The sequence below is a fragment of the Protopterus annectens genome, chromosome 17.part0 (assembly GCF_019279795.1).
Source record: "Protopterus annectens isolate FY-2018-M chromosome 17.part0, PAN1.0, whole genome shotgun sequence".
In the NCBI taxonomy this organism is placed as follows: Eukaryota; Metazoa; Chordata; order Ceratodontiformes; family Protopteridae; genus Protopterus; species Protopterus annectens.
This window is the reverse complement of record NC_056751.1, coordinates 310262404-310287977: the sequence shown is the minus strand read 5'-3', so window position 1 is coordinate 310287977 and position 25574 is coordinate 310262404. Positions and strand designations below refer to the sequence as shown.

Sequence of the window (25574 nt, the reverse complement as noted above, 5' to 3'; positions counted from 1 at the left end):
AGCCAGTAAGTGGGAATGACAAAATGCCAAGAGTAGGTTGTCGTGAGACAACAGGAGTACCAAACTACCATCCTGCAGATGTGTTGATAGGGAAGGATTTTGATAAGGCAGTACTGTGTGTTAATGCAGTTATACACAGTCAGGCTCGGAGACAAGCATGTGGGACTGGTATCTTGGGGGGAGATCCAAACGGACCGCACACTTGAAGCCAGGACTGGTGAGGTGGTAACTTCAGGGCGGGAGCTACCCTAACAGCAGTGAGACTGAATGTGAGCCACAGCTTCTTGTTGGTACTGATGTTCCCTTGGACAAAGTGACTGCAAAGGTAGAGGTGAGGGGTAGTACCCAGGCTGACAGTGAGGCACTGCTGTCAGAGGATACCAGACTTCCTGTGGAAGGGGAGCTGGGAAGGGTTAGAAAGAGAGAACTGAGACAGGCTCAACTCTCAGACCCCACATTACAAGGCCTGAGGCATGTAGCTAGTGAGGCACCTGATTCTCAAGGGAAGGGGTAATCTGTATACTGGGGCAAAGGGTTACTGTATAGAGAGTGGGCCCCTGAGGGAGGGCTAGCAGGTGAGAGGATACAGCAGTTAAGTGCCTAGAGCCTACCATCTGGCACTTCTAGCCATAGCCCAAGATATTCCCTTTGCAGGTCATATGGGCATAAAACATACAGAGAGCTGTATTATGCAGAACTTTTAATGGCTTGGGATTTCCAGAGATGTAACAGGGTACTGCAGGACCTGTGAGCAGTGCCAAAAGGTAGGTAAGGTGAAAGATCCTTTGATGCCTTTGCCTGTGATTGAGGAGCCATTTCAGTGGGTAGCTATTGATACTGTGCAGCCTCTGAGTACCCCAAGTTCCAAAGGGAAAAGGTATATCCTAGTAGTAGTAGATTATGCTACCAGATACCCTGAGGCAGTGACTTTGCCCTCATTTGAGGCAGAAAAGAAGGCAAATGCTTTCTTTGTTAGAGATTTTCAGCAGGGTAGGTTTCTCAAAATAAATACTGACTGACAGAGGTGCCAATTTCATGTCAGACCTGCTGCCTTGTCTATGGAAGTACTGTGGGGTGGAGCACCTAAAACCACCCCCTACCATCCCCAGACTAATTGTCTTGTTGAGAGGTTAAACTCTACACTCAAGTCCATGCTACGGGCATTTGCAGACCAGTTTAAGAGGGAGTGGGACAAATATTTGCCCCATCTGTTTGCTTACAGACAGGTTCCCCAGGAATCCATGTTTTTTTCACCCTTTGAGTTGTTGTATGGGCATAGGGTGAGGGGGCCTCTAGATTTAATTCATGATGAGTGGGAGGGTGAGTGTGAATCTAACCAGGAGTCTGTTGTGGCATATGTCCTAAACCTCAGGATAAGGCTCGGGGAACTCATGGGCTTGGCCCAGAAGAACCTAGAAGCCCAACAGCAGAAAAAAGGTCTGGTATGACAGGAATGCTCGAGCTAGAGAGTATGCTCTATGGCAGCAGGTAAAGGTTCTCATTCCTGTCAGACACAACAAGCTGCACGCAAGCTTGGGAGGGACCCTACAAAGTGGTAAGGAAATTCAGTGATGTTAACTACATAGTAGAACTGCTAGGCAGGAGGCACAGGCACAAATTGTACCATGTTAACATGATGAAACCATACTATGATAGGTAGGCCTTTGTGCTGAGTATTTGCAGTGGACTGCATGAAGAGTCTGAGGGAGATCTGGTGGCTGATCTCCTCAGTGAGGCTCAGACTGACACCTCAGTGAAGGGGTCTTACAGGAGTTTGGGGACATGTTCACTGGGAAACCAGGGTGCACCCACCTGGTGCAGCACCAAGTGGATACAGGACCCCAAAGGCCTATTAGACAGGCCCCGTATAGGGTGCCTGAGAGTGTCAAACAGACTCTGTGGGAGGAGATACAGGAAATGTGGGAACTTGGGGTAATTCAGGAGTCTAACAGTCCCTTGGCCTCCCCAGTGGTGCTGGTGCCAAAGAAGGATGGCAGCACCAGGTTCTGTGGGGACTACAGGAAATTAAATAGTCACAGAGGCAGATGCTTAACCCATGCCTATGGCAGATGAAGCCCTAGAGCAGCTGGATGGGGATTAGTATCTTACCACGGGTTACTGGCAGGTGCCCTTGACTCCCAATGCTACACAGAGGTCAACCTTTGTGACTCCTTTTGGCTTGTATGAGCTCACAAAGATGCCCTTTGTGATGAAAAATGCCCCAGCGACTTTCTAGAGCCTGGCAGATCATATCCTAGCAGGAGCAGGAGGGTTTGCCCTTGTTTACCTAGCTATTGCCATCTACAGCCATTCGTGGCAAGAGCACCTTCAGCATGTCAGGGAGGTGCTAGGCAGACTACAGAGGGCAGGGTTGACCATTAAGCCCAGCAAATGGCAGGTGGGTATGGCAGACGTCTCCTACCTGGGACACAGAGTGGGGAGTGGTAAGATCAAGCCAGAACCTACCAAAGTGGAAGCCATTCAAGCATGGCCTCCACCTGTTACCAAAAAGCAGGTGAAGGCATTTTTAGGGACAGCAGGGTACTACAGAAAGTTTGTCTCCAGTTATAGTACCATAGCTGCTCCCCTCACAGACCTGACAAGGAAAAACAGGCCAGATAAGGTAGTGTGGAGCCCAGCATGTGAGCAGGCATTCCAGAAGCTTAAAGAAGCTTTGGGAGGACCCCCTGTTAGCCAGTCTAGATTATAGCAAAGCATTTGCTGTGCAGGTAGATGCTTCAAACCATGGGGTGGGGGCTGTACTTAGCCAGACTTCATCAGAGGGAGAAGAGCACCTAGTGGTTTATCGCAGTCATAGGCTCCAACGCAGGGAGGAATGCTATGCAGCTGTAGAAAAGTAATGTCTAGCCATAGTGTGGGCACTGCAGAAAATTCAGCCTTTTCTGTATGGAAGGAAATTCACTGTAGTTACAGATCACAATCCCCTGACATAATTACATCGAGCCAGGCAGCAAAATACCAAGTTACTAAGGTGGAGCCTAGAGGGTTGCAAGCATATATATGTCAGTGCAGCACCACAGTGGGATTAGCAATGCCAAGGCGGATGGGTTCTCAAGACAGGGAATGGGGTAAGGTATATCCAGATAGACTCAACCCTCTTAAGCAATGTTTCTCAAGGGGCACTTGAAAAACTAGCTCGAGTTCTCAAGGGGGGGGGGGGGTGAAAAACTTAGGGGCTGCCAGCCCAGCCAGACAGAATTTTATAAATAATGTCATTGTAAATATTAATATGATCCACAGGCTAGTTTCACAAATATAAGAAAACTGTGTTATGTGCCAAGCTTAAAAAATGTAACCACAGTGCACCCTGCTGGAAGAAAGCTGACAGGTAAAGAATTTTACAACTGTATATGATCTCAAGCTCGTAGACAGATGTCTGGACTAGGAAATTCTTTCTATTGTCCCAAGACAGATAATTACTAGGTTTCACATGTCAGTGCTTTTTACTGCTGTGGTTTCCTGGTTGGTGCAGATCAAGAAGAAATGCTAAACTTTTGAGCTCTTTGAGCCTTGGAAACTTCAGCAAAACTGTCAAGAATGATGTAATCTGAAATGACTCCGCAATAATGTGTATTATCAATTTAAGGGCCATCTCAGAAAATAAGAATAGCATTTTGTATTTTGTGCTGAAGCTAACAACTCACCAGCACTTTTGCCTTTGCTCTGTAAGTATAATTTAGAACAGTGATTTCTCTTAGATATAGATAGAAATATAGCCATATTACTCTAGCTGTTTTCTATATTTATGTCAGACTATCCCTACAATGTTGTTTTGGAAGTATTTTCCTGTGATTTCTGAACTCTCTAATGTCACTGTGTTGAATGAATAAGTACTGTCTTCTGCTTTGATTATTTATTATTAAATACTTTAAACCTTTCAACTGTGGCTGTTTTGTGTACAGTTAATTTAAGCTCTTAGAGTACTTGCATGTATTTGGTGATATCAGACACATCAATAGCCTTAGCCCTGGGTTACACTTACTATTTAGATTAACAGTAATATTACACAGTGGAATTGGACACCCTTTGGCAAGGGCCTTTACAGTAGCTGATGAGTAGTTGTTGGCAGTGGATTACTACCTTATAAGCTGGGCAGAAGGGGGCATAACTCATGAACCTGTGCCAGCCTTCCCCAGGAGTATCTGTATGTACATAAACCAGTTCTGTGTGTGTGTGTGTGTGAGAGCTACTTGGGCAGGGACACAAAGCACTGGTTGGGCAGAGAGGGTACTGGAGTTTTGGGAATGACTACTCGGCTGAGATCTGAACCCTACAGCTGTGCCAATGGGGAGTCTTACTGGGGTTCTGGGGAGAAAGGGCGAAACCAGCCCTAGACTGAATGTGAACTCTGTGTGCTCTTAAGGGAAATTGTACTTTAATGTACGTGTACTTGTTATCCTCCCAATGTGGACGCCCTACACTGGTGCTAGTGGTGAGGACTGAGGCTCCTTGATTACTGGGTCAGTGCACGGACATCACAAACCCTGATATCAATCCCTGATAAGGAAGGCGGTCTCTAGCTTGCAGTCCAAATGTCTTTTTAGTCTCTTACCATTCTATTGTCGTTTCCTTATAATACCTTGGCTCCACTGTCAGTTTTCTCCAGTGAATTCCAGGCCCCTCTTGCCTATTCCCCGTACCCCTAATTGCAGTCATCCCTATCAGCAGAATCTCCTTTCCACATTAAAGTGTTTGCCTAGTTCTTAGAACACTTTCTGCTACTTTATGAATATAATATCCTGCATGGCTGTTATTCTCCTTAAGGATCTGTATCCCAAATCTCACTTTTTCCTTTTTTCTTGAATTTCTCCCTGGTTCATCATCATTACTTTCCACTTCGAATTATAGCTGTCTGCTTGTCTTATGCATATGAGCCTTAACTGTGTAGCTCTAAATAGCCCTTCAAATCAGGTAATCCTAAGCCACTTTGTTCTATTGGAAGGATAAACTTATCCCACTTGATCCTTGCCCTCTTCCCCTCCCAGATAAAGTCCTTCAACTCTTTATTACTGTCTACTTCTCCTCTGGTTGATAAAATATGCCTGACCAGCACACAAAACTAGAGACGCTAAAACATTTCCACTGCTTATCTTGCTATTCATACCCATGAACACAAGCTTCTAGTACCACAGTTTTTATATTATATTTTTAGTCTCTTCCCCCAACAATGCACATTATAAAGAATTTTAAACTATTTAAGCAGTGAGAAAGAAATAAAGATTCTGAAGCTTGGTGTATCATTTTAACCTGGCACATGGATACACTGCATTGACAAGTAGGGAACAGGCCTGAATATGGTAGGCTAAAATCATGAATATCATCTGGTGAGAAGGTAAGCAGAAAGAGATTAAGTGCCTCTCTGCAGGGGGCCTTCTCAAGAAAAATCATGTTTCTGGTCACACACAGAGAACACTCTTATGGAATCTGCCACAAATAAAAGATTAGACAACACAAAGGTGTAAGGAGATTCATACAAATGAAAGACCAGGCTACGTGATCAGAAAGTCAAAGGGACAATTGTTCCAAGTCACTGATGAACCACAACTCAGAAAATGTGGGTCAATTACAGCTGCTGACCAGAAAACAGATACTGGCCTCCATTACTAAATAACCACAGAGACTGGAAGCAGATGATAAACAGCTAACAACTACAGTACATGTGGTAATGGACCAAACTAATAACCTATGGAGGGAAAATGGAAACTAAACATTACAGAATATGATGTAGGTTTTCAGTTATCTTGCACAAAATACTACTGTATATAAGCAGTGAAGCTTCTGATGAGTCAGAAGCAGGCAGAACTTGTGGGAATCAGTGATCAGCCTTACAGAAATAAGGAAGAGTAAAAAGTTCTGGATTCTGGGAGAGGGGGCACAAGACAAAAAGCTATAACTAGACATTTCTGCACATTGTGCATGTGGCTTAACAAAATGATCCCATTACAAGTGGCTGAAGAGACTACAGTGTTAGAAGTTTCCTTCATCACAACTAATCTCTCTAGGTCAAGATCTGTCACTCCAAAAAATATTCAGATACTGTTTCCATATGGCCATGCAAAACTTCTGACATTCAAGACTGTATTTGTTGCTATATGAGGAAGAGCAGTAGATTAAATAGTCACTGCATTAACATATTGTTAACCAATTCAGACTGAAAACTAAATACAATTCATAAATAGAAACACAAAAAATCCAGTTTAACAAAATAAATCAACTGGAAACCAGTGAAAAGAGCAACTTCACAGACAGCCTGACTGCAGTGAGGAGATTTGTACAACACAGACATCAAAGAAAGCGTTATGACTGAATCTGATCGTCAAACATTACAGTACTAAGTTCCACTATTCAAGCATCAGAACCTGTTTGTTTCTTAACACACTGCTACAAAGGAATGTGTCATATAGTTCCGATGACTGGCATCTAAATCCAGCCTGTGCCAAGAGACTCCTCAAATGAAGCATTCTAACACATAATCACTTCAAATGAAAGAACTACTATGAAGTCAACATACCACCCACTACTACTAGTGCTTCCTACAGGATGCTCAGCATCACACCAATACAGCCCTTGGTCATCTGTTCAAAACACAAGTCAATGAAGTCAAACCTTGACAGGCAGTGGACTGAACACAGAAAACCATATGTTGAAATGGATGTTTACAAAGCAATGTTCTGAGTGGCTGGCATATTAGAAGGTTATAATATACCAAAAATGCAACTTGCACAAGTAAATCTAGAATAATTTGTTAAGAAGGCAGCCATAATATTCTTGATAAACTACATTACTCATACTATAACATTAAAATAAACTACATTTAAAAACAAATGATGATACCTTGAATGCTTCATCCAACTCTAACTGGGAAAGTATCCTTCTGCCATTGTCTTTTAACACATCATCAATTTTATTCACTTGAGGTAAAGCAAGTTTATCTGAAATAAAGAAAATATAAAAAGTTTTCCTGACAGAAAATTTTAAGTCATTAATATTTTTTATCACTTTTCCATATATTTCAATTTTAATAAACATCTTGGTTTGTTCTAGAACTTCTTTTGCACTGTACTAGAAACTATGAAGAACTTTGGAAGAATGCAAGGACAAATAAAGAAATTACTGAAAATGTTGTAAGCAAAGTACTGCTGCTATTTCTGTTTGAAATAAGAGAAGGTGATGCTCTGAAGACTATATGCAAAGTACAGGTGTGTACATTTACCACAAATGTAGATGTTAGAGTGTACTGACTGTTGCAGTCATTACATTTGGGTAATCTGCTGGCAGGTTGCCCTCAGTCGGCCTGAATAACAAAGTCTTGGGTCCTGCATCGGTTGCTGTCTCCTCTTCCATGGCGTCAGGTCGTCAGGGGTATAAAACATGCAGCCGATGCCATTTTATTCAGTTTTTCTTGCCCCAGATGTCAGGTGCCCCCCAAATGGGGAGGAAAAATATATATAAATAAACAGTAAATATATATATGTACTTTTAGAGACAAACTTTACCTTCAACTAAAAGCAAATAAACCACAAAGGCTTTTGAGTATAGTGACGGAAAGAAAAGGTATAGAAAAGGGGGATGGCAGGTGGGTAACCCGGACTGCAACAGTGAATACACTCGAACATCTACATTTATGGTAAGTGTACACAACTGTACTATGTTCTTTGTGTTTCAGTGTGGCAGTCATTACATTTGGATAGAATCCCAAAGCTATGGATGGGAGGATGGAACTAAACAGCATTAGGAGTGGCTATAAGGCCCTGCAGGACTGCAGTGGCAAAGCCTACCCTGGATTTGGAGAAGAGAGGTAAATTATACTGCTTTGTGAAGGTATGAACAGAGCTCCAAGTAGCAGATTCTAGAATGTCTTTGGTTGGAACCCCTCTGAGAAAAGCTGCTGAAGTAGAGGCAGCCCTGGTGGAATGTGATCTGATCCCCTTGGGCACAGGTTTACCATGGTGCAAATAGCGGAAACGAATGCAGTGGCTTATCCATTTAGAAATAGTCTGCTTTGATATAGCCTTCCCCTCTGATCCTGCAGCAAATGCTACCAGTAGTTGCTCAGACTTTCTTAGAGATTTGGTCCTATTTAAGTAGAATCTTCGTTGTCTGTATACATCCAATGAATGTAGAATCCATTCCCCCTTGTTCTGCGATATTTGGGTAAAATGTTAGCAGGTGAATGGTCTGGTTAAGAGCCACACTGGATACCACCTTAGGCATAAAAGAAAGATTGGTCCTGAGGGACACCCTGTCCGGGTAAAATATAATAAAAGGCTCCACTGCCATGACAGCCTGTAGCTCTGAAACCCTTCTTGCCGAAGTGACTGCCAAAAGAAAAGCTGTTTTCCAAGATAGAATTTTTATATCCGCAGTAGCTGCTGGTTCAAATGGAGGCAGGGTGAGTTTTTCCAGCACAAAATTGAGGTACCATGCAGGAGTTGGTGCTTTTCTGGGAGGCCTTAGATTTTTGGCCCCTCTAAGATACTGCTTAAGCAGTGGATGAGAAAAGAGGGGAGGCTCTGTATTGTAATGAGCCGGGATGGCAGAGGCATGGATTTTTATTGAAGAAAAAGATAGGCCTTTGTCAAGCATCTCAGTCAAATATTGTAAAATTTGAGGAATATTGGGCTTTGCTGTGTCTATTCCTTGTGCTTGGTTCCAAGCACAGAATCTCTTCCATTTATCAGCATAAGATTTTCTAGTACTAGGCCTTCTGGCTTCCAAAATGACATCCATCACAGATTTACTGAGAGGTGGTGTTTGAATAATTAGTTGATTAGCCATGCTGCAAGATTCAGAGTTTGAGCTGAGTGTGCAGAACTTGATAGTTCTGCTGAGACAGTAGATGAGGTATTTGAGGCAAGTACCATGGAGGAAGGTGAGACATATTCCTTAGAAGTGGGTACCAGTGCTTGCGAGGCCAATCCGGAGCAATTAGGATCATTTTTGGTTTTTCCTGTCTGACTTAGTAAAACCTTGGAGAGTAGGGGCAGAGGGGGAAAGACATAGACTGATAGGTTTTTCCAGCAGAAGGACAGAGCATCCACTTTCCGTGCTTTTTTGTGATGAGTTCTTGTGCAAAATTTGTCCAACTGATAATTCTGGGGAGAGGCAAATAGATCTATGTCTGGGCTCCCCCATTTCTGTGTTAACATGCTGAAGATTTGTGGATCCAGTTTTCATTCGTGCGGGTCCATAAGATTTCTGCTTAGGTCTGCCAGAGTATTTTGCTTTCCTGGCAGGAATTGAGCTTGAAGATGTATTTGGTAAGTCAAGGCTGTGCTCCACAAAGCCATGGCTAGTCTGCAAAGGGGGTAGGAATGTGTACTCCCCTGCTTGTTTATGTACCACTTAACTGTGGTGTTGTCCGTCTTTATCAGTAGTTGTCCTGGATGAAGTAAGTCCTTGAAGGCTGTCTGAGCATTCTGTACAGCTAGCATCTCGTTCTGGTTGATATGCAGATGCATTTGGTTTGGGCTCCATTTGCCCTGAATGCATCTCCCTGCCAGGTGGGCCCCCCCAAGCATAGTCTGATGCGTCTGTAGTTAGGGTTTGGGTGGCAGGGGGTAGAGTGAATGGCAGTCCCTTGTTTTGGTGGCAGGCCTCTGCCCACCATAGGAACTCTAGTTGCAGGCAAGGTATAATAGGAATCATTGTTTCCAGGCTGTGACAATGTTGACTCCATAAACTTTTTAAGTACCACTGAAGTTTCCTCATATGCAGTCTTGCATATGGAATTAGAAGAATGCAGGAGGCCATGAACCACAAGGCCTGCAGAATTTGTCTTGCAGATAGCTGGGTTTTTGTGTCCACCTGTTTGAAGTAAGTCATCAATTGAATTTGCTTTTCTGGCGTAAGGTAAGTCATCTGGGCAGTTGCATTCAAGCTTGCACCCAGGAATGTAATTTTCTGAGAGGGTACCAATTGTGATTTCTTTTCGTTTATGGCGTACCTTAGACAAGTTAGAACCCTTTTTACAAACGCCAGATGCTTTAGAAGAATGTCCTTGTTTTCTGCCTGAATTAGAGAATCGTCCAGGCATGGATATATCTGAATATTTCTTTGTCTGCCAAATGCAATTACTGGTGCCAGGTACTTTGTGAAGACCCTGGGCACAGTAGATAAGCCAAAAGGCAGTGCAGAGAACTGGTAATGCAAGTAGCCTGCTTTGAAGCGAAGGTATCTTCTGCAAGATTCCCCGACTTGGATATGCAGGTAAGCCTCTTAAGTCTAGAGTTACCAACCAGGCATCTTTGCCTACCATAGGTAGTAACTGTTGAAGAGTCAGCATCTTGAATTTTGGAATGTCCAGAAATGTGTTTAGAGTGGATAAGTCCAGAATTAGACGCCATGATTTGTCTTTTCTGGGTACCAGGAAACGTCTGGAATAGAAACCTTGTCCCTATTCCTTTTCTGGTACTGGTTGAATAGCCCACATGTTCATGAGGGACAGAACTTGTTTCTGGGCCTCTGCCCACTGATTTGGGGGCAGATCTGGCCATCTGTTTGGGATTGGCAACGTGTGGAAGTGAAATCTGTATCCCTGGGATACTAGATTTAAAACCCATTTGTCCTGGGTAATAAGTTGCCAGTTTCGTGCATGAAGTGCTAGTTTTCCCCCCAAAGGGGCAGCTAAGAGTTAAGTGTTTGGTGATTGTACAGGGAAGTCATTGAGACTGTTTACCATAGGGAGGTACCTAGTTGCTTCCAGATTTGGAGGTGGAGGCAACCCATTGTTTTGTTCTAAAAGTTCCTTGTGACTAAAACCTGGAGCCTTTGGAATGTCTTGATTTGACTTGAGCGGCTCTCGAGGGGACTGGAAAGGACCAGTTCTTAGTAGGCCAGTGCCTACTAAATTTTGGAGGTTGCACTTGTAAGAAATCTTTCACAGTTTGCATAGATTTAGCTTTACCTTCCATCTTTTTAACACTTCTTCAGCCTTATTACCAAAGAGACGGTCCTGTTGTAAAGGAGCATCCAACAATTTTGCTTAACATGGTCAGGCAGTTTGCTCTTTGAACCAAGCATGCATTCTTAGCACAGATCCAGTTACAGCAGCCCTGCAAGAGGCCTCCAAGGAATCAAAACCACACTGCAAAGTATGTTTTCCAACTTGTTCAGTTGAATGCAATAAATCCTGCAATTCTTTATTTTCCACACAGTCAGAGATTAACATCAGTTTCTGTTTAAGTAGACCCATGACATGCTGCTGATATTTAAGCATATGAAATTGACAGTTTAAAGCCCTGATTGCCAAGGCTGCAGACATGTAAACCTTCTTACCCACCTATCCATCACCCTGGAGTCTCTAACAGAAGGGGTAGGATTTTTGGCAGTAGAGGCCTTAATGCCCTTGGGACCCTGAGAAATGGTTTCAGGATCAGCAAGAAGGTGTTTGAAAAGATATTTGTGGGAGTCAGGAACCCTGTAGTATCTGTCTGGCTTACAAGGAGCCGGAGGCAGAGAAGTAGGAGTCATACTAGATTCTGAAAATACATCATCAACAATGTCTAAAACAGGAGGTATAACCAAAGGCCTATGCTGAGGAAGTAGAAGAAAATCCCTAAGTCTCTTTTTAGATTCAGAGAAATCCTGACTTTCCCAGTGGAAATGTTCCCTTAAGGCATGTAAAGTTTCCCCAAAAGAAAAATCCTCAGGGGGGAGAGGCAGAAGGGATGGAATCCTCTGCATCAGAGTCCTCATAAGTAGGAAATGACAAATCCTGTTCATTAGAAGAGTCAGAAGAAATAGAATCCTGTTCAGAAGATTCATAATCAATCTCTTGCCTACGCCTCTTAGAAGGAGGGGGTTGGCTACCCCTGACCAGAGTAATTAAATCTTCAGCCATTTTGATCATTTGTTTTTTAGGCACAGGGGCCTGCACATGTGGCCCAGGTGTCATTTTTTTAGACATAGATTTAGATTTTGGCCCTAGTTTTGAAGATGGCGTCTGCCTAATATACAAATCTGTAGGCCTGAAAACACCCTCAGAAGCCGGTGCCTACACAGCTGCAACGGACCCATCTAAGGTAGAGACATCCACTGGTTCCATAACTGAAGCATCTCGTAGCATACCGGACTCCGAATGGGTCTCAGTAGAGGCCAGCGAATCAGAAATAGTGGGTATCAGGGGCTGCGAAAGTGCCTCACTGAGTACCGGTGAACCGGCGACTAGCTTAGAAGTATCGCCGTCGGTTTTGGACCTCGACGGTCTGTCTCGGTCTTTTTCTTGGCATTTTTTAGGTATTCTGGTAGTCGGATTGCTAACCGATGACATTTCTGGATAATTAAAACTTGAGCCAAAATATTTAGAAGCAAAAATATACAGACGTTTAATCGTGCGTTGATTAAATTTAGCACAAAACCAACAGCAAGGCACATTGTGGTCAGGGCCTAGGCAAGGAATACAGTACAAATGAAAATCCTTATGAGGTATTTGCTTCCCACAAGTAATGCAGTTATTAACTTTTACTGACATCGGTAAGGAGCAAGAAAGTTTCCCCAACGGGGTACTTAGCTTTTAGTTGAAGACTTAGGTTCTGAAACTCGAAAACGAAAATTTCAGGAGTCGGCCGGCATTTGCGAACTGCTTCTGCTTCGGGCACCGCGCGGCAAGAAAGACTGATTTAATGGCGTCAGCTGCATGTTTTATACCCCTAACGACCGGACGTCATGAAAGAAGGGACAGCAACCGACACAGGACCCAAGACTTTAATCAGGCCGAATGACGGCAACCTGTCAGCAGATTACCCAAATGTAATGACTGCAACAGTGAAACACGAACAACAATGGACACATTACCTTCAACCTCAGCATAGATATAGTCACCCATGTGTCTGCCACAGCCGCATATTAAAAATACAGAGAGTGAGTGTAAATATTGCAATTTACTTTACACATGTACACAGCAGCCCCAGTCCCTAACACTTTTTGAAAGAAATTTAACAATTTTCCTCAACATCCAACGCTTAAGGTAATTTCCACAAGGAGTCATCACCATCTGTCTGACGAAAAAGGTGTCTGCCAATGGGCAGTGGCAGAATTTAGGGAACTCACTGAAACAACCTGACAGGGAAAAAAAGTAATTTTTTAAATCACAACCAATACACAAACCTGTACTATCTTTTCTTAAAAATTTTTGACAGAAAAGCTCAACTTTTCTTCACAACAAATGAAGTGAAAAGTATTCCCAAACAGGGTACTTACCTGCCCAGCCTTGGTAAAGAGCTGGCTGACCAATCACTAGAAGCCCACAAGTAAGCACGCACTTCAATGGCAAGAAAGTTGTGAAGTTTTGGTGGCCTTGCTAATGACTTTACATTGCTCTTCTCGAGTTGTACTATGGCAAGGATTCATGGAAGCTGCTCTAAAGCTCTGAAAGCTGTCTAGCTGGTCTGATCCTTGGCAGTACACTCCATATAATAAGAAGTTATGTACTCACCATAACGTTCCATCTGAGTAGGTATCTTCATTTGTCTGCAACCTTTGGGATACGGATCCGATCTCGGATCCGAGCCGGCAACTTCATTCACAGCATAGATCCAAGCTCCTAGCTCCTCCCTTTACCCATAATCCCCTACCAACCCTGAATGACCTCAGATCAAGTTTGCCCCATAGCACAGCTAATACTGTGTCTCAGAGGGAACTAATCTAAAGAACCCCAAGTAGGATCATTTTGGTCAGGGGGAAGGAGGGGGGGGATGGTTGCAGACAAATGAAGATACCTACTCAGATGGAACGTTATGGTGAGTACATAACTTCTTAATCTGAAGTAGGAACTTCATTTGTCAGCAACCTTTGGGACAGAGTCCCCAGCTACCTAAATCTTGGGTGGCCTTCATGGAAGAATATTCCGGAGCACTGCAGAGCCAAAAGACGCCCTACCTTGGGAGACAATATCTACTTTGTAGTGGCTGATAAAGGTATGAGATGAAGCCCAAGTGGTTGCGGAACAAATGTCATCCAGGGAAACCCTAGCCTTGAAAGCAGCCGATGTAGCAAAGGCCCTAGTAGAATGAGCACGGTCTCCCTGAGGTGCAGGCCTTCCCGAGCTCTGATATGCTAAGAGAATACAACTAGATATCCATCGGGAGAGGGTAACTTTAGAAACTGACTTGCCGAAGTTGTTTTTGGCAAAGGAGACAAACAACTGATCGGATTGCCTATGACCAGTAGTTCGATGAATATAAAAACGTAGTTGTCTGTGCACATCTAAAGAGTGCAGCTTATACTCTCCTTTGTTTTGAAAGTTGGGGAAGAATACTGGAAGATTAATAGATTGATTAATGTTAGCTTCCGAAGATACCTTAGGTAGGAAAGACGGATTGATCCTGAGGTGAACTCTGTCTGGGTGAAAGACCAAATACGGTGGTTTGACACAGAGAGCATGGAGTTCCAAGACCCTCTTGGCTGAAGTTTTGGCCACCAAAAAGGCCGTTTTCCAAAAGAGGTATTTAAGATCAACAGTGGCCGCCGGCTCGAAAGGGGGACTAGTCAAGGCCTGTAAAACTAGGGATAAATCCCATGGAGGTACCACCTCTTTGACCGGGGGCCTGAGGAGGAAGGTACCCTTAAGGAAGGTCTTACACAATTTGGAAGTAATAAGCGGGCCTGACTCCTGCCCTACATGATAGTGTAAAATTGCTGCAAGTTGCACCTTGACCGTGGAGGAACTAGCCCCCTGGTGAAATAAAGAAGTTAGAAAATCTAGAACCAACACTACCGGCGCCGTAAAGGGATCTAAATGACGGTGCTCTGCCCAAATGGAAAAACGTTTCCATTTACTCCGATAGACCCTTCTGGTGGAAGGCTTGTGAGCTGCTACTAGAATGGCTTTGACTGGTGAAGAGATTCCAGGAGTCCTTATCAGGAGTGGAACTGGAGCAACCAAGCCGTCAGCTTTAGGTTGGCCAGGTTCAGAGTCGGGAGACCCAAGGGGTGTGAAATGAGATCAGGGAGGAGATCCAGAATCCAGGGCGGATGAATCAGGTGAGACCATAGGTAAGGGAACCACGTCTGACGAGGCCAGAATAGGGCAATGAGGATCATCTTGCTCCCCAACCGACTGGCTTTCTGCAATAGTTTCAACATCAGGGGCAGAGGCAGGTAAGCATAAAGCAGACCGGGAGGCCAAGCATGAACTAGAGAGTCTCTCGGGGACTCCCCCAGAGGGGGGATCAGAGCGAAGTAATCGTTGCATTTGGTATTTGAGGGAGAGGCAAAAAGATCGCAACAAGGTCGCCCCCATCGGGCAAATACTTGCTCTGCCACTAGAGGATTGAGAGACCATTCGTAAGGAGTCAGGATAGTACGACTGAGCCTGTCCGCTAAAATGTCGGACCGTCCCGGAATGTGCGTTGCGATAAGAAAGCGGTTGGTGGATATCGCCCATTCCCACACTCTCATGGCCTCGCGGCAGAGAGGGTAAGACCTGGTTCCCCCCTGTTTGTTGATGTACCAGACGACTGACATGTTGTCCGTCTGTACTGCAATCGTCCCCACCAGAAGAGGGTTGTGAAGTGCTTGCAACGTCAAAAGCACCGCCCTAATCTCCAGGACGTTGATATGCAATGAGGTCTCTATGTCGTTCCACGTGCCTTGGACTGTTCTGCCCGAATAGTGCCCCCCCACCCCAGGTGAGAAGCGTCCGTGGTCACTGTGACGACTGGCGGAGGCAGCGAGAAAGGGCGTCCCGTGTGGAGATTGGGGGACTGGAGCCACCACACGAGTGACCTTTTGCAAACCTTGCTTAGGGGAATGGGATGAGACAGGGGATTGCGAGATAGGGACCATTGTACCTGGAGGGTCCACTGTATAACCCTCATATTCAGCCGGGCCAATGGCAGCAGCGGAATTGCTGCCGCCATGGACCCTAGAGCCCTCAGGACCAATTCCGCCGAAGGAGCTTGAAGTTGAAGGATGGCCTGCACGTGGAACCTCAGGTTCTGAAGCCGATCTGGAGTCAAGAAAGCAAGCATCAGTCTGAAGTCCAACCTCGCCCCTATGAAATCCAATACTTGTGTAGGAGCCAGGGAGGATTTGGCCATGTTGATGGTCAATCCTAAGAGTGTAGCCAGATTGAGGAAATAATCCCTGCATGAGCAAAGAAGATGCCTTGTTGGGGTGGTAAGGAGCCAGTCGTCTAGGTAAGGAAAGACCTGAATTTCCTGGAGTCTCAGGTGGGCCGCTATCGCCGCCAAGGCCTTGGTGAACACCCTGGGGGCTGAGGTGAGACCGAAGGGAAGGGCCCTGAACTGGAAATGGCTGGCTCCCAGCCGGAAGCGGAGAAACCTCCTGGAGCATCTGTCTATGAGAATATGATAGTACGCATCCTTGAGGTCTATTGAGCACATCCAGTCGTTCTCCCGCAGTAGTGGGAGAATAGATTGCAGTGTGACCATCCGGAACTTTACTTCTGGTACCGCCAGGTTCAAGAGAGAGAGGTCCAGGATGGGCCTAGTGTCCCCCGTCTTTTTTGGCACCAGAAAGAACCTGGAGTAAAACCCTGATCTGAGCTGATCTGGGGGGATGGGCTGGATGGCTCTTTTTTGTAAGAGCTGCTGAATTTCTGCAGCAGCCGCTTCCCTCTGATTGGGTGGTACATCGGGGAGGCTTCTGATTCTGGGGGTTACAAAAAAGGGAATTTGGTAGCCTCTGGATATAACACGAAGCACCCAGCGATCCGTTGTTATGGACTCCCACATTGCTAGGTGCCTCGAAAAATGTCCTCCGACTGCCTCTAGAGTGGAGCAGCCGGGCAACCCCTCAGGGGTTCTGCGTGGGTCTCTCAGAGAAGGGTTCTCTGGACCCAAAATTCCTGGGACCCCCTCTGCCTCTAGGGCGGCGTCCTCCCTGTCCTCCTCTGCCACGAGAGGTCTGGTTCTCCGGAGCAGACTGGGATTGATACGATTTCCGGAACCGCATCTTCTTCTGACCCTTTTGGTTCTTGGCAAAGGACCTCTGGGGAGCAGAGAAGCGGACTCCGATGGCAGACAATGTCTTCCCATCTTTCTCGCTCTGGACAAGGGTGTCGCGAACGGTTTTGCCAAACAATACAGAACCATCAAAAGGGGCATTCGTAAAAATGACGCCTTAAAGGGTTCCGAGAACTCACAATGTCTGAGCCAGGCTTGCCTCCTCATGACCAGCCCGACTCCGCCTGCTCTAGCGGCTCCCTCAGTAGCGTGAGACAAAAGCCCCATAGAGGTGTTGGAAATAGAACGTAGGGTGGACATTCGGGAGGAGTACAGTTGCTTGTCCCCTTCCGACATGGACCCTGGGGGGGAGCAGCGTATTCTTTGATTAGATCCCGCTGCATCCGAATGACGTGTGCCATATAGTTCAGGGCCCTCATGGAGAAGGTCGCTGAACTGAAGGCCCGCTTCCCAAGGCGGTCCATCGCGCGAGACTCCTTGCTCGGCGGATGAACCGTGGGGCTCTCCTGAGCCAACTCTCTCTTGGTGGCTGCCGCCACCAACATGGCATCCACAGGGGGACCTCTGCTCCAATGGGTACTCTCTGACGGGGGGGCTCAAGATTTTGTCCAGGCGCTTGGGAACAGGCTCTACAGTGTCTGGCTCCCTCCAAGCCCTAGTGGCTATAAGATCCACCAAGGTGTCGGGGGGAGGGGACACCCAAGAGGTAGATGGCCCTGCCTCGAACGCCTCTAGGAATACAGACTCGTCGGAGGAAGCCTTGGGGGCAGACCACCACCCCCTGATTCTGAGCATTTCCATGATGTCTCCAAAGGAGACATCCTCGGGGGGTGACCTTGGGGAGCCTTCCCCTTCATCCAAGTCCGTATCTTCTGTGAGGGACTCAGGGGAGTCCACGTGCCTCCTCTTGCACTTCGACTTGCGAGGAACCTCCTGGGGGGGCTATCCGAGGAGTCCTCACCAGCAATATCCTGTTCCAATGGAACACCTAGAGGCGCTGAAGCAGGCTGCCCCGAAGGCCGGGTGAGGGGAGCCAGGACCAGCTGAGAGGGAGTGCAGGGGGGAGCCGAAGCCGGGACCGGAGGCCTGGATGCACGTACCCTCTCCACCACCGTGAAAGCCGAGGGGGAGCCGCTCTCTGACGGATCCGAGATCCGACTCCCACTCAGATCCGAGGCGGGGATCGGACCCGGAGCCGAGACTATCGGATCCGAAGGACCCGCGCGCTCCGACCGGGACGGGGCCAAAAGCACAGAGTCCCTCGGATCCGAAGCTCGGCCAACGGCTCCGAGAGGTCGGATCCGACAAACTCGAGGGAATCGTCGGAGCCGAAGTGCCTAGCACTGTCGGCTCCGACCCACCCCCGGATCCAACGCAGCTCGGCTCTGACAGCTCTGAACCCGGAAGGCGGGTCGGAGAAGGAGCGATAGGAGCAAAAAAGGGGGTCGAGCTTCCCCCCGGAGGGGGGGGGAGGCAAGAGCACTCCCATCTGCATCTGGGCCTGGATGAACCTCCGCATCATCCGGTCCATGTCCGCATCTGACATACTGAAGGTGGACCTCGAGGAGGCCACCGAGGCAGGCCTGGAGTGCCGCCTCGATGACCTCAACGGGGACCGGGTCACCTCCTCCTCGGGTCCCGGTGAGAAGCAAGGGGATCGGATCCGAGGAGGAGGTGAACCAGAAACCCTGGAGGGAGAAGCCCGAACCCTGGAGGGAGAAGCCCGTTTGGCAGGCGGGGCTGAAGAGGAGTCCTCGGTCCGCCGCTTAAGGTGCTTTTCCCTCCGCTTCTCTTGCCTGGCCTCCCTTCACCTCCGAAGCCACAGTGGGAGGTTGAGTCCCGGTCGGAGGGAGGGGGGCAGGAGTGGCCGCTACCGAGGACTGGGTAGTGGTCACAGAAGTACCGGAGGCCGGAGCCGGGTCTGGGGGCAAAAGGCCCACCAGAACCAGCTTCGACCTCCGATCCTTAAGTGCCCTGGGGATGAACGCAGCGCAAATCGCGCAACCCGAGGAGAGGTGTTCAACCCCAAGGCACCCAACGCACCAAGTGTGGCCATCAGCTGGTGAAAGTTTGTGACCACACTCAGTGCATTTCGAAAAAATGGCTTTAGGGGCCTCCATCACTAAAAGAAAACACACCCGCTAGGCCTCTACACACACACACACACACACACACACACACACACACACACACACACACACACACACACACACACACTGCGACCAGCGAGGGCAGGGAGGAGAAATAAAAAATTAAGCTAATTTAAGCTAAAAGAGTGAAATTAGCGCTAAGGAACACCTAAACACACACACAAACACTCGCTCAAAAAGAGCACAAGAAAAAAATGAAAACTTTCTTTTCTCACAAAATTAGACCAAGAGCTCTGGAATCTAGCTGTTGCTTGAAGAGCGGCAAACTAGATCTGAGGTCAGTCAGGGTTGGTAGGAGATTATGGGTAAAGGGAGGAGCTAGGAGCTAGGAGCTCGGATCTATGCTGTGATAGAAGTTGCCGGCTCGGATCCGAGATCGGATCCGTATCCCAAAGGTTGCTGACAAATGAAGTTCCTACTTCAGATCTTGGGTTACTGCAACAGTGATCTAATGATCTAACATCATGTTAGCAAACTGAATACAGAGCTGCTATACAATATTTCTCCTACGGGACTATCAACCCAGTTATGTACATATTTTTCATATATATACTGAACTTTTATCCAAACAGGTACCTGTACATATTTTGCCTGCATTCTTTAAAACATTTATCCTGGTCTGCAGTTATACAGTGCTCGCATATTTATAACCTGTATAATTTAATGGACTTACTATAACTATAGTATTTTGTAATATTAGTTCAACTCTTCCACATCCAGTGGAATATATTGCACTGCTTAGGAACACATGGATATTATGAATTACTGACACAGTGAACCTTCCCAAAGGATTTATCATATATGGGGACAAGTATCCTGTTCTGTGATATAGGAAGAAAGGCCTGGCAAGAGAATTTGGTTCTCTATTTGATAGTACACTCTGTGGATGGTGGTGTATGTTCATGGAATTGCTACAGTACTAAGATGCATCCTGAAAGCACTACATAGAATAGTTGTGTAAAATCTTATCATAACCATAGATGTTCTTCTCTTCCATGTTGCAGTACTCTTACTGTGGGATCCTCCGGCCTCAGATGACCCAAACGTCAGCTCCTATACAAACTCTTAAGCCTAGTTGCTGCTGGTGCAAGGGATGTCGCATGTAGGGCCATAAACGAGGCAGTCTTAAATGTGCTGTCTGCATGCATTTACCTCAGAACTGACTGCCCAGTCGGACAGTAGTCTAGGTAATGCCGAATGATGTCCCCCACACTGGTGGACTGCAACTGACTGCCCAGTGTGACCATAGTCTAGGTAGTGCCTTATGATACCCCGAAGGTAATGCAGGGGGGTAAGGTGGGAGGGAAGGAATATAGCAACATGGAAGAGAAGGACATCTACGGTTATGGTAAGATTTTACACAACTATTCTATGCTCTTCTATTCTCATGTTGCAGTATTCTTACTGTGGGAAGAGTATCACAGCTTAAGGAGAAAGAGTGGAGGCAGAGGTAGCGGATTCCAGAAATCCGTGCAGGACTGCCCTTGCAAATCCTGCTCTGGCTTTGGAGATACTGCCCACTTTGTAATGTTTGGTAAAGGTATGTACAGAGGACCAGGTCGCTGCCTCAAGGATGGCAGTTGTGTCCAGGTGCTTGAAGAAGGCCCCAAAAGAGGCTACTGCTGTAGTAGAGTGTGCCCTGACACCCTGATGCAAGTGCCTTCTGTGGTAGGAATAGCAGAAGCAGACAGTTTTTTCTAATCCAGCAGGAGATAGTTTGTTTGGATACTGCTTTGCCCAGGGCCCTGTGATGGAAGGATACAAAGAGGTGATTAGATTTTCTAATGGTCTTAGTTTTGCCCAAATAGAACCTTCACTGCCTGTGGACATCAAGGAGTGCAGTACTCTCTCACTGTCATTTTTAGGAGTGGGAAAGAAGGTAGGTAAGTGAATAGCCTGATTTAGTGACAGTTCACTGACCACTTTGGGCATGAAGGTGGGGTTGGTACGCAGGGTCACCCTATCTTTGTGACAGATAGTGTAGGGAGGGGATACCATGAGCACCTGTAACTCCAAGACCCTTCTGGCTGAGGTGAGGGTTACCAACAGGACTGTTTTCCATGTGCACATCTGCAGGGATGCAGAGCTGGATGGCTGAAAAGGGGCAAGTGCAAGTTTTTCCAGGACGTAATTTAGGTCCCAACGAGTTGGGATAGGCTTCTTTGGTGGCCTAATGTGAAAGACCCCTTTTAAAAATAGTAACATCCAATCTGGGCAGCAGAGGAGGGTTCCAAAGGTAAGCAGGCAGAGATGGTGGACAAAAAGAAGTTATGTACTCACCATAACGTTCCATCTGAGTAGTTACACTTCATTTTTCTGCAACCTGTGGGTATTCGGATCCATATCGGATCCGAGCCGGCAACTTATTTTCTAGCATCTGCTCTGAGCTCCTCCCTCTACCCATAATACACCATCATCTCCCATTTCCCCTCAGATCGAGTTTGCTGCAACCACACACTTTAGCAACTCAAACTAAATAAACCTGTTTATCCACATGAAAAGGTCATGGGGACTGAGGGTGGGAAGGTTGCAGAAAAATGAAGTATAACTACTCAGATGGAACATTATGGTGAGTACATAACGTCTTTATTTGAAGTAGTTAACTTCATTTTATCTGCAACCTGTGGAACAGAGTCCCCAGCTACTCAAAAATCCTGGGAGGCCCTCATGGAAGGATATTCCTGAGCACCGCAGAGCCAAAGGATGCTCTCCCTCTGGAAATCAGATCTAATTTGTAATGGGAGATGAAAGTATGTGAATTTGCCCAAGTTGCTGCTGCACAAATGTCATCCAAAGTAACCTTAGACCAAAAAGCAGCAGAAGTCGCTATGGACCTGGTAGAGTGAGCTTTAACCAGACCAGGAGGAGATAAACCCTTGGCTTTGTAAATATGTAAAATGCAATCAGTGATCCATCTGGCTAAAGAAACCTTGGAAATGGCCTTTCCCAAATGAGATTTAGAAAATGAGACGAATAACTGATCGGACTTATGGAAGGGTTGTGTTCTATGAAGATAAAAACGAAGTTGTCTATAAACATCTAACAAATGAAGTTTATATTCACACTTGTTCTGAAAATTTGGAAAGAAAACAGGTAAATTAATTGTTTGGTTTATGTTTGATTGAGATGCCACTTTTGGTAGAAAAGAAGGATTTGTACGGACAGAGACCCTGTCCTTATGAAAGACCAAATAAGGAGGCACGGCAGACAAACCTGAAGCTCAGAGACCCTCCTAGCAGACATAATAGCCACTAGGAAGGCTGTCTTCCAAGATAAAAACTTTAAATCCACTGATGTTGCAGGTTCAAAAGGAGGAGTTACTAATGACTGGAGAACCAAAGTGAATCTTTGATAAGAGGACGCAAAAGAAATGTGCCTTTTAGAAAGGCTTTACACAGCCTAGAAGAGGCCAGGGTGATCATATTTTCACCAACATGAAAATTAGAAATCGCTGCCAGCTGTACTTTCACCGTGGAGGAACTAGCTCCTTGCTGAAAAATACTAGTCGAGAAACTCAACACCACTGGAACAGGGGCTGTAAAACGGATCCAGGTTCCTCTGAGAGGCCCACATAGAGAAATATCTTTAGTTACTGCAATAAACTTTCCTAGTGGAATCTTTAAGAGAAGCCACTAGTATAGATTTAACAGGGGATGAAAGACCAGGAGTCCTGGCAATCAAGGGAACTGGAGCAGCCAAGCTGTCAGCTTGAGACTGTCCAGATTGGGAAGGTAGGCACCTGAAGGATGAGAGATTAGATCCGAGCAGGGATCCAGAATCCACGGAGGAGCTAGAAGATGAGACCAAAAGAAGGGGAACCAAACTTGACGAGGCCAGAATGGGGGCAATGAGGATCACTTTGCACCCCAATTGGCAAACTTTCTAAGAAACTTCGGAATGAGTGGTAACGGCGGGTAAGCATACAGTAACCCAGGGGTCCAAACATGGACTAGAGTGTCTCTGGGGGCATCCCCTGGTGAGGGAATCAGAGCGAAGAACTCGCTGCACTTCGCCTTGGAAGGAGATGCGAAGAGATCGCAGCAAGGCTGTCCCCATGCAAGGAATATCTCCTCCGCTGACTGTTTCAGAGACTACTCATATGGCAGTAGAATAGCCCGACTCAATCTGTCTGCTAAAATGTTGGAGCGTCCCGGGATGTGCGTTGTGATCAGAAACTGACCGGTAGAAATCACCCACTCCCACACTCTCATGGCCTCGCGACACAGAGGTTAAGATCTGGTTCCCCCCTGCTTGCTGATGTACCAGACAACCGACATGTTGTCTGACTGAATTGCAATCGTACCCAGAGGAAGGACAGTGTGGAAGGCTTTCAAAGCTAAAAGCACTGCCCTCATCTCCAGAGCATTTATGTGCAACTTGGTCTCTGGGACTACGTGCCTTGGACCATCCTTCCCGAACTGTGCCCCCCCCCACCTGAGATGGGAGGCGTCTGTGGTCACTGTGGCTTGGGCTGGAGATGACACAAAAAGGCATCCTGCTGCAACATCCAGTGAATGGAGCCACCAAAGGAGAGACATCCTGCAGGTGTGACTGATCCTCATCAGAAAATCCATGCGAAGGTCTAGCCAAGACCACTGAACAGCTAGAGTCCATTGAAGGACCCCACATGTGAAGGCATGCACAGGGGAGGATAGAGATTGCGGCAGCCATACAGCCCAGGGCTCGGAGAACATCGCTCGCCTTTGGAAATCTGAGGTCCAAGATTAGAGCAATGTGGTACCAGAGTTGAAGATCCTGTCTGGCGTTAAGAAGACTTTTAGTTGCAAAGTGTCTAGCCGTGCCCCAATAAAATCGAAGACTTGTACAGGTTACAAAAGGGATTTGTGAACATTGACTGTAATCCCCAGCCAATCTGCCAAGAGAAGGAAGTAGTCTCAGACCAGACAAAGAAGACGCTTGGTGGATGCAGCGAAGAGCCAGTCATCCAGGTAAGGAAATACCCGAATTCCCTGAAGCCTCAAGTGAGCTGTTACTACTGCCATTACCTTGGTAAACACCCAGGGGGCTGAGGGTAGAGCTCTGAACTGGAAGTGGCTGGCTCCCAGCTGGAAGAGAAGAAACCCCCTGGAGCTTCTGTGGATCTTGATATGGTAATAAGCATCCTGGAGGTCTAACGAGCACATCCAGTCGCACTCTCGGAGATAGGGTAGAATGGACTGTAAGGTGACCATCTGCAACTTTTGTTTGGCGAAAGACAGGTTCAAGGTTGACAGGCCTAAAATGGGTCTGAGGTTCCCCTTTTTTTTTGGCACTATAAAGAGCCTGGAGTAAATGCCTAATCCAGACTGGTCGAGGGGGACCGGTTCGATAGCTCATTTGTAAAGCAGCTTTGAAACCTCTAGGGCTGCGGCCTCTCTGTGAGTGGGTGGGACATCCAGGAGGTGTCTTGTAGCACTTGGAGGGGCAACAAATAGGATAGTGTAGCCTCTGGATATTATTTTTAGCACCCAATGATCTGCAGTTATGGACTCCCATGGCACTGGGTGCAAGGACAATCCCCACCTCCCCGACTGCCTCCAGAGTAGGACAGTCGGGCAAACCCCTCAGGGCTGCTGCGTGGGCCTGTCAGAAAAAGGTTCCCTAAACCCGAAATTCCTGGGACCCCCTCTACCTCTGGGTCGGCATCAATCCTGTCCCCCTCTGCCTTTGGGGGAAGAATTGTCCTGAAACTCCGTGATTTCCAGAACCACATCTTCTTTTGCCCTCTCTGGTTCCTAGAAAAGGACCTCTGAGGGTTAGAAAAGGGGATCCCAACGGCAGACAAAGTCTTCCCCGTCTTTTTCGCTCTGGACAAGAGTGTCACATACTGTCTTCCCAAAAAGGGAGGAACCATCATAGGGAGCATTGGTAAATGACTCCTTGAAAGGGTCTGCAAACTGACACAAACTGAGCAAGGCATGTCACCTCATGGCTACGCCTGTCCCAGGTGCCCTAGCTGCTCCTTCCGTGGCGTGGGAAAGGAGGCACATGGACATGTCTGTTACAGATTTCAGTGTCGACAACTTTGCAAAGAACAGTTGTTTGTCCTGCTGCGATAAAGACTCTGGGGGAGACTCAGCGAATTCCGAGACAAGGTCTCGCTGCAGTCATATAACGTGTGCCAAATAGTTCAGCGCATGGATGGAAAAGGTCGCTGATGAATAACCTAGCTTCCTAAACCTATCCATCGACCAGGACTCCTTGTCCAGAGGGTGGACTGAGGAACTCTCTTGCGCTTGTTCCTTCTTGGTGGCTGCTGCGACCACCATAGTATCAACGGGGGCTCCTTTAGACCAAGGTTGTCTGTCCATGGGAGGAGAAAGAATCTTGTCAGGGTGTTTGGGGATCGGCTCTATGGTGTTAGGCTCCTTCCATGCCCATGTGGCGATAAGATCCACTAAGGGGTCCACTGGCGGGGACACCCAGGAAGTAGATGGGCCCATGTCAAAAGCTTCCAGGAATATGGACTCATACA

The 25574-nt window shown here is 46.7% G+C and overlaps 1 protein-coding gene across 1 annotated transcript in view; it reads right to left on the bottom strand.

The window, feature by feature from the left end:
- Positions 1-25574, bottom strand: part of QSER1 (glutamine and serine rich 1) — a gene marked incomplete at its 5' end in the record, with an annotated part of 2529639 nt that overhangs the window by 431345 nt on the left and 2072720 nt on the right. The window contains one exon of the mRNA XM_044059174.1: positions 6856-6953. Coding sequence (XP_043915109.1) covers positions 6856-6953 — 98 coding nt within the window. The remainder of the gene's footprint in view (positions 1-6855; positions 6954-25574) is intronic.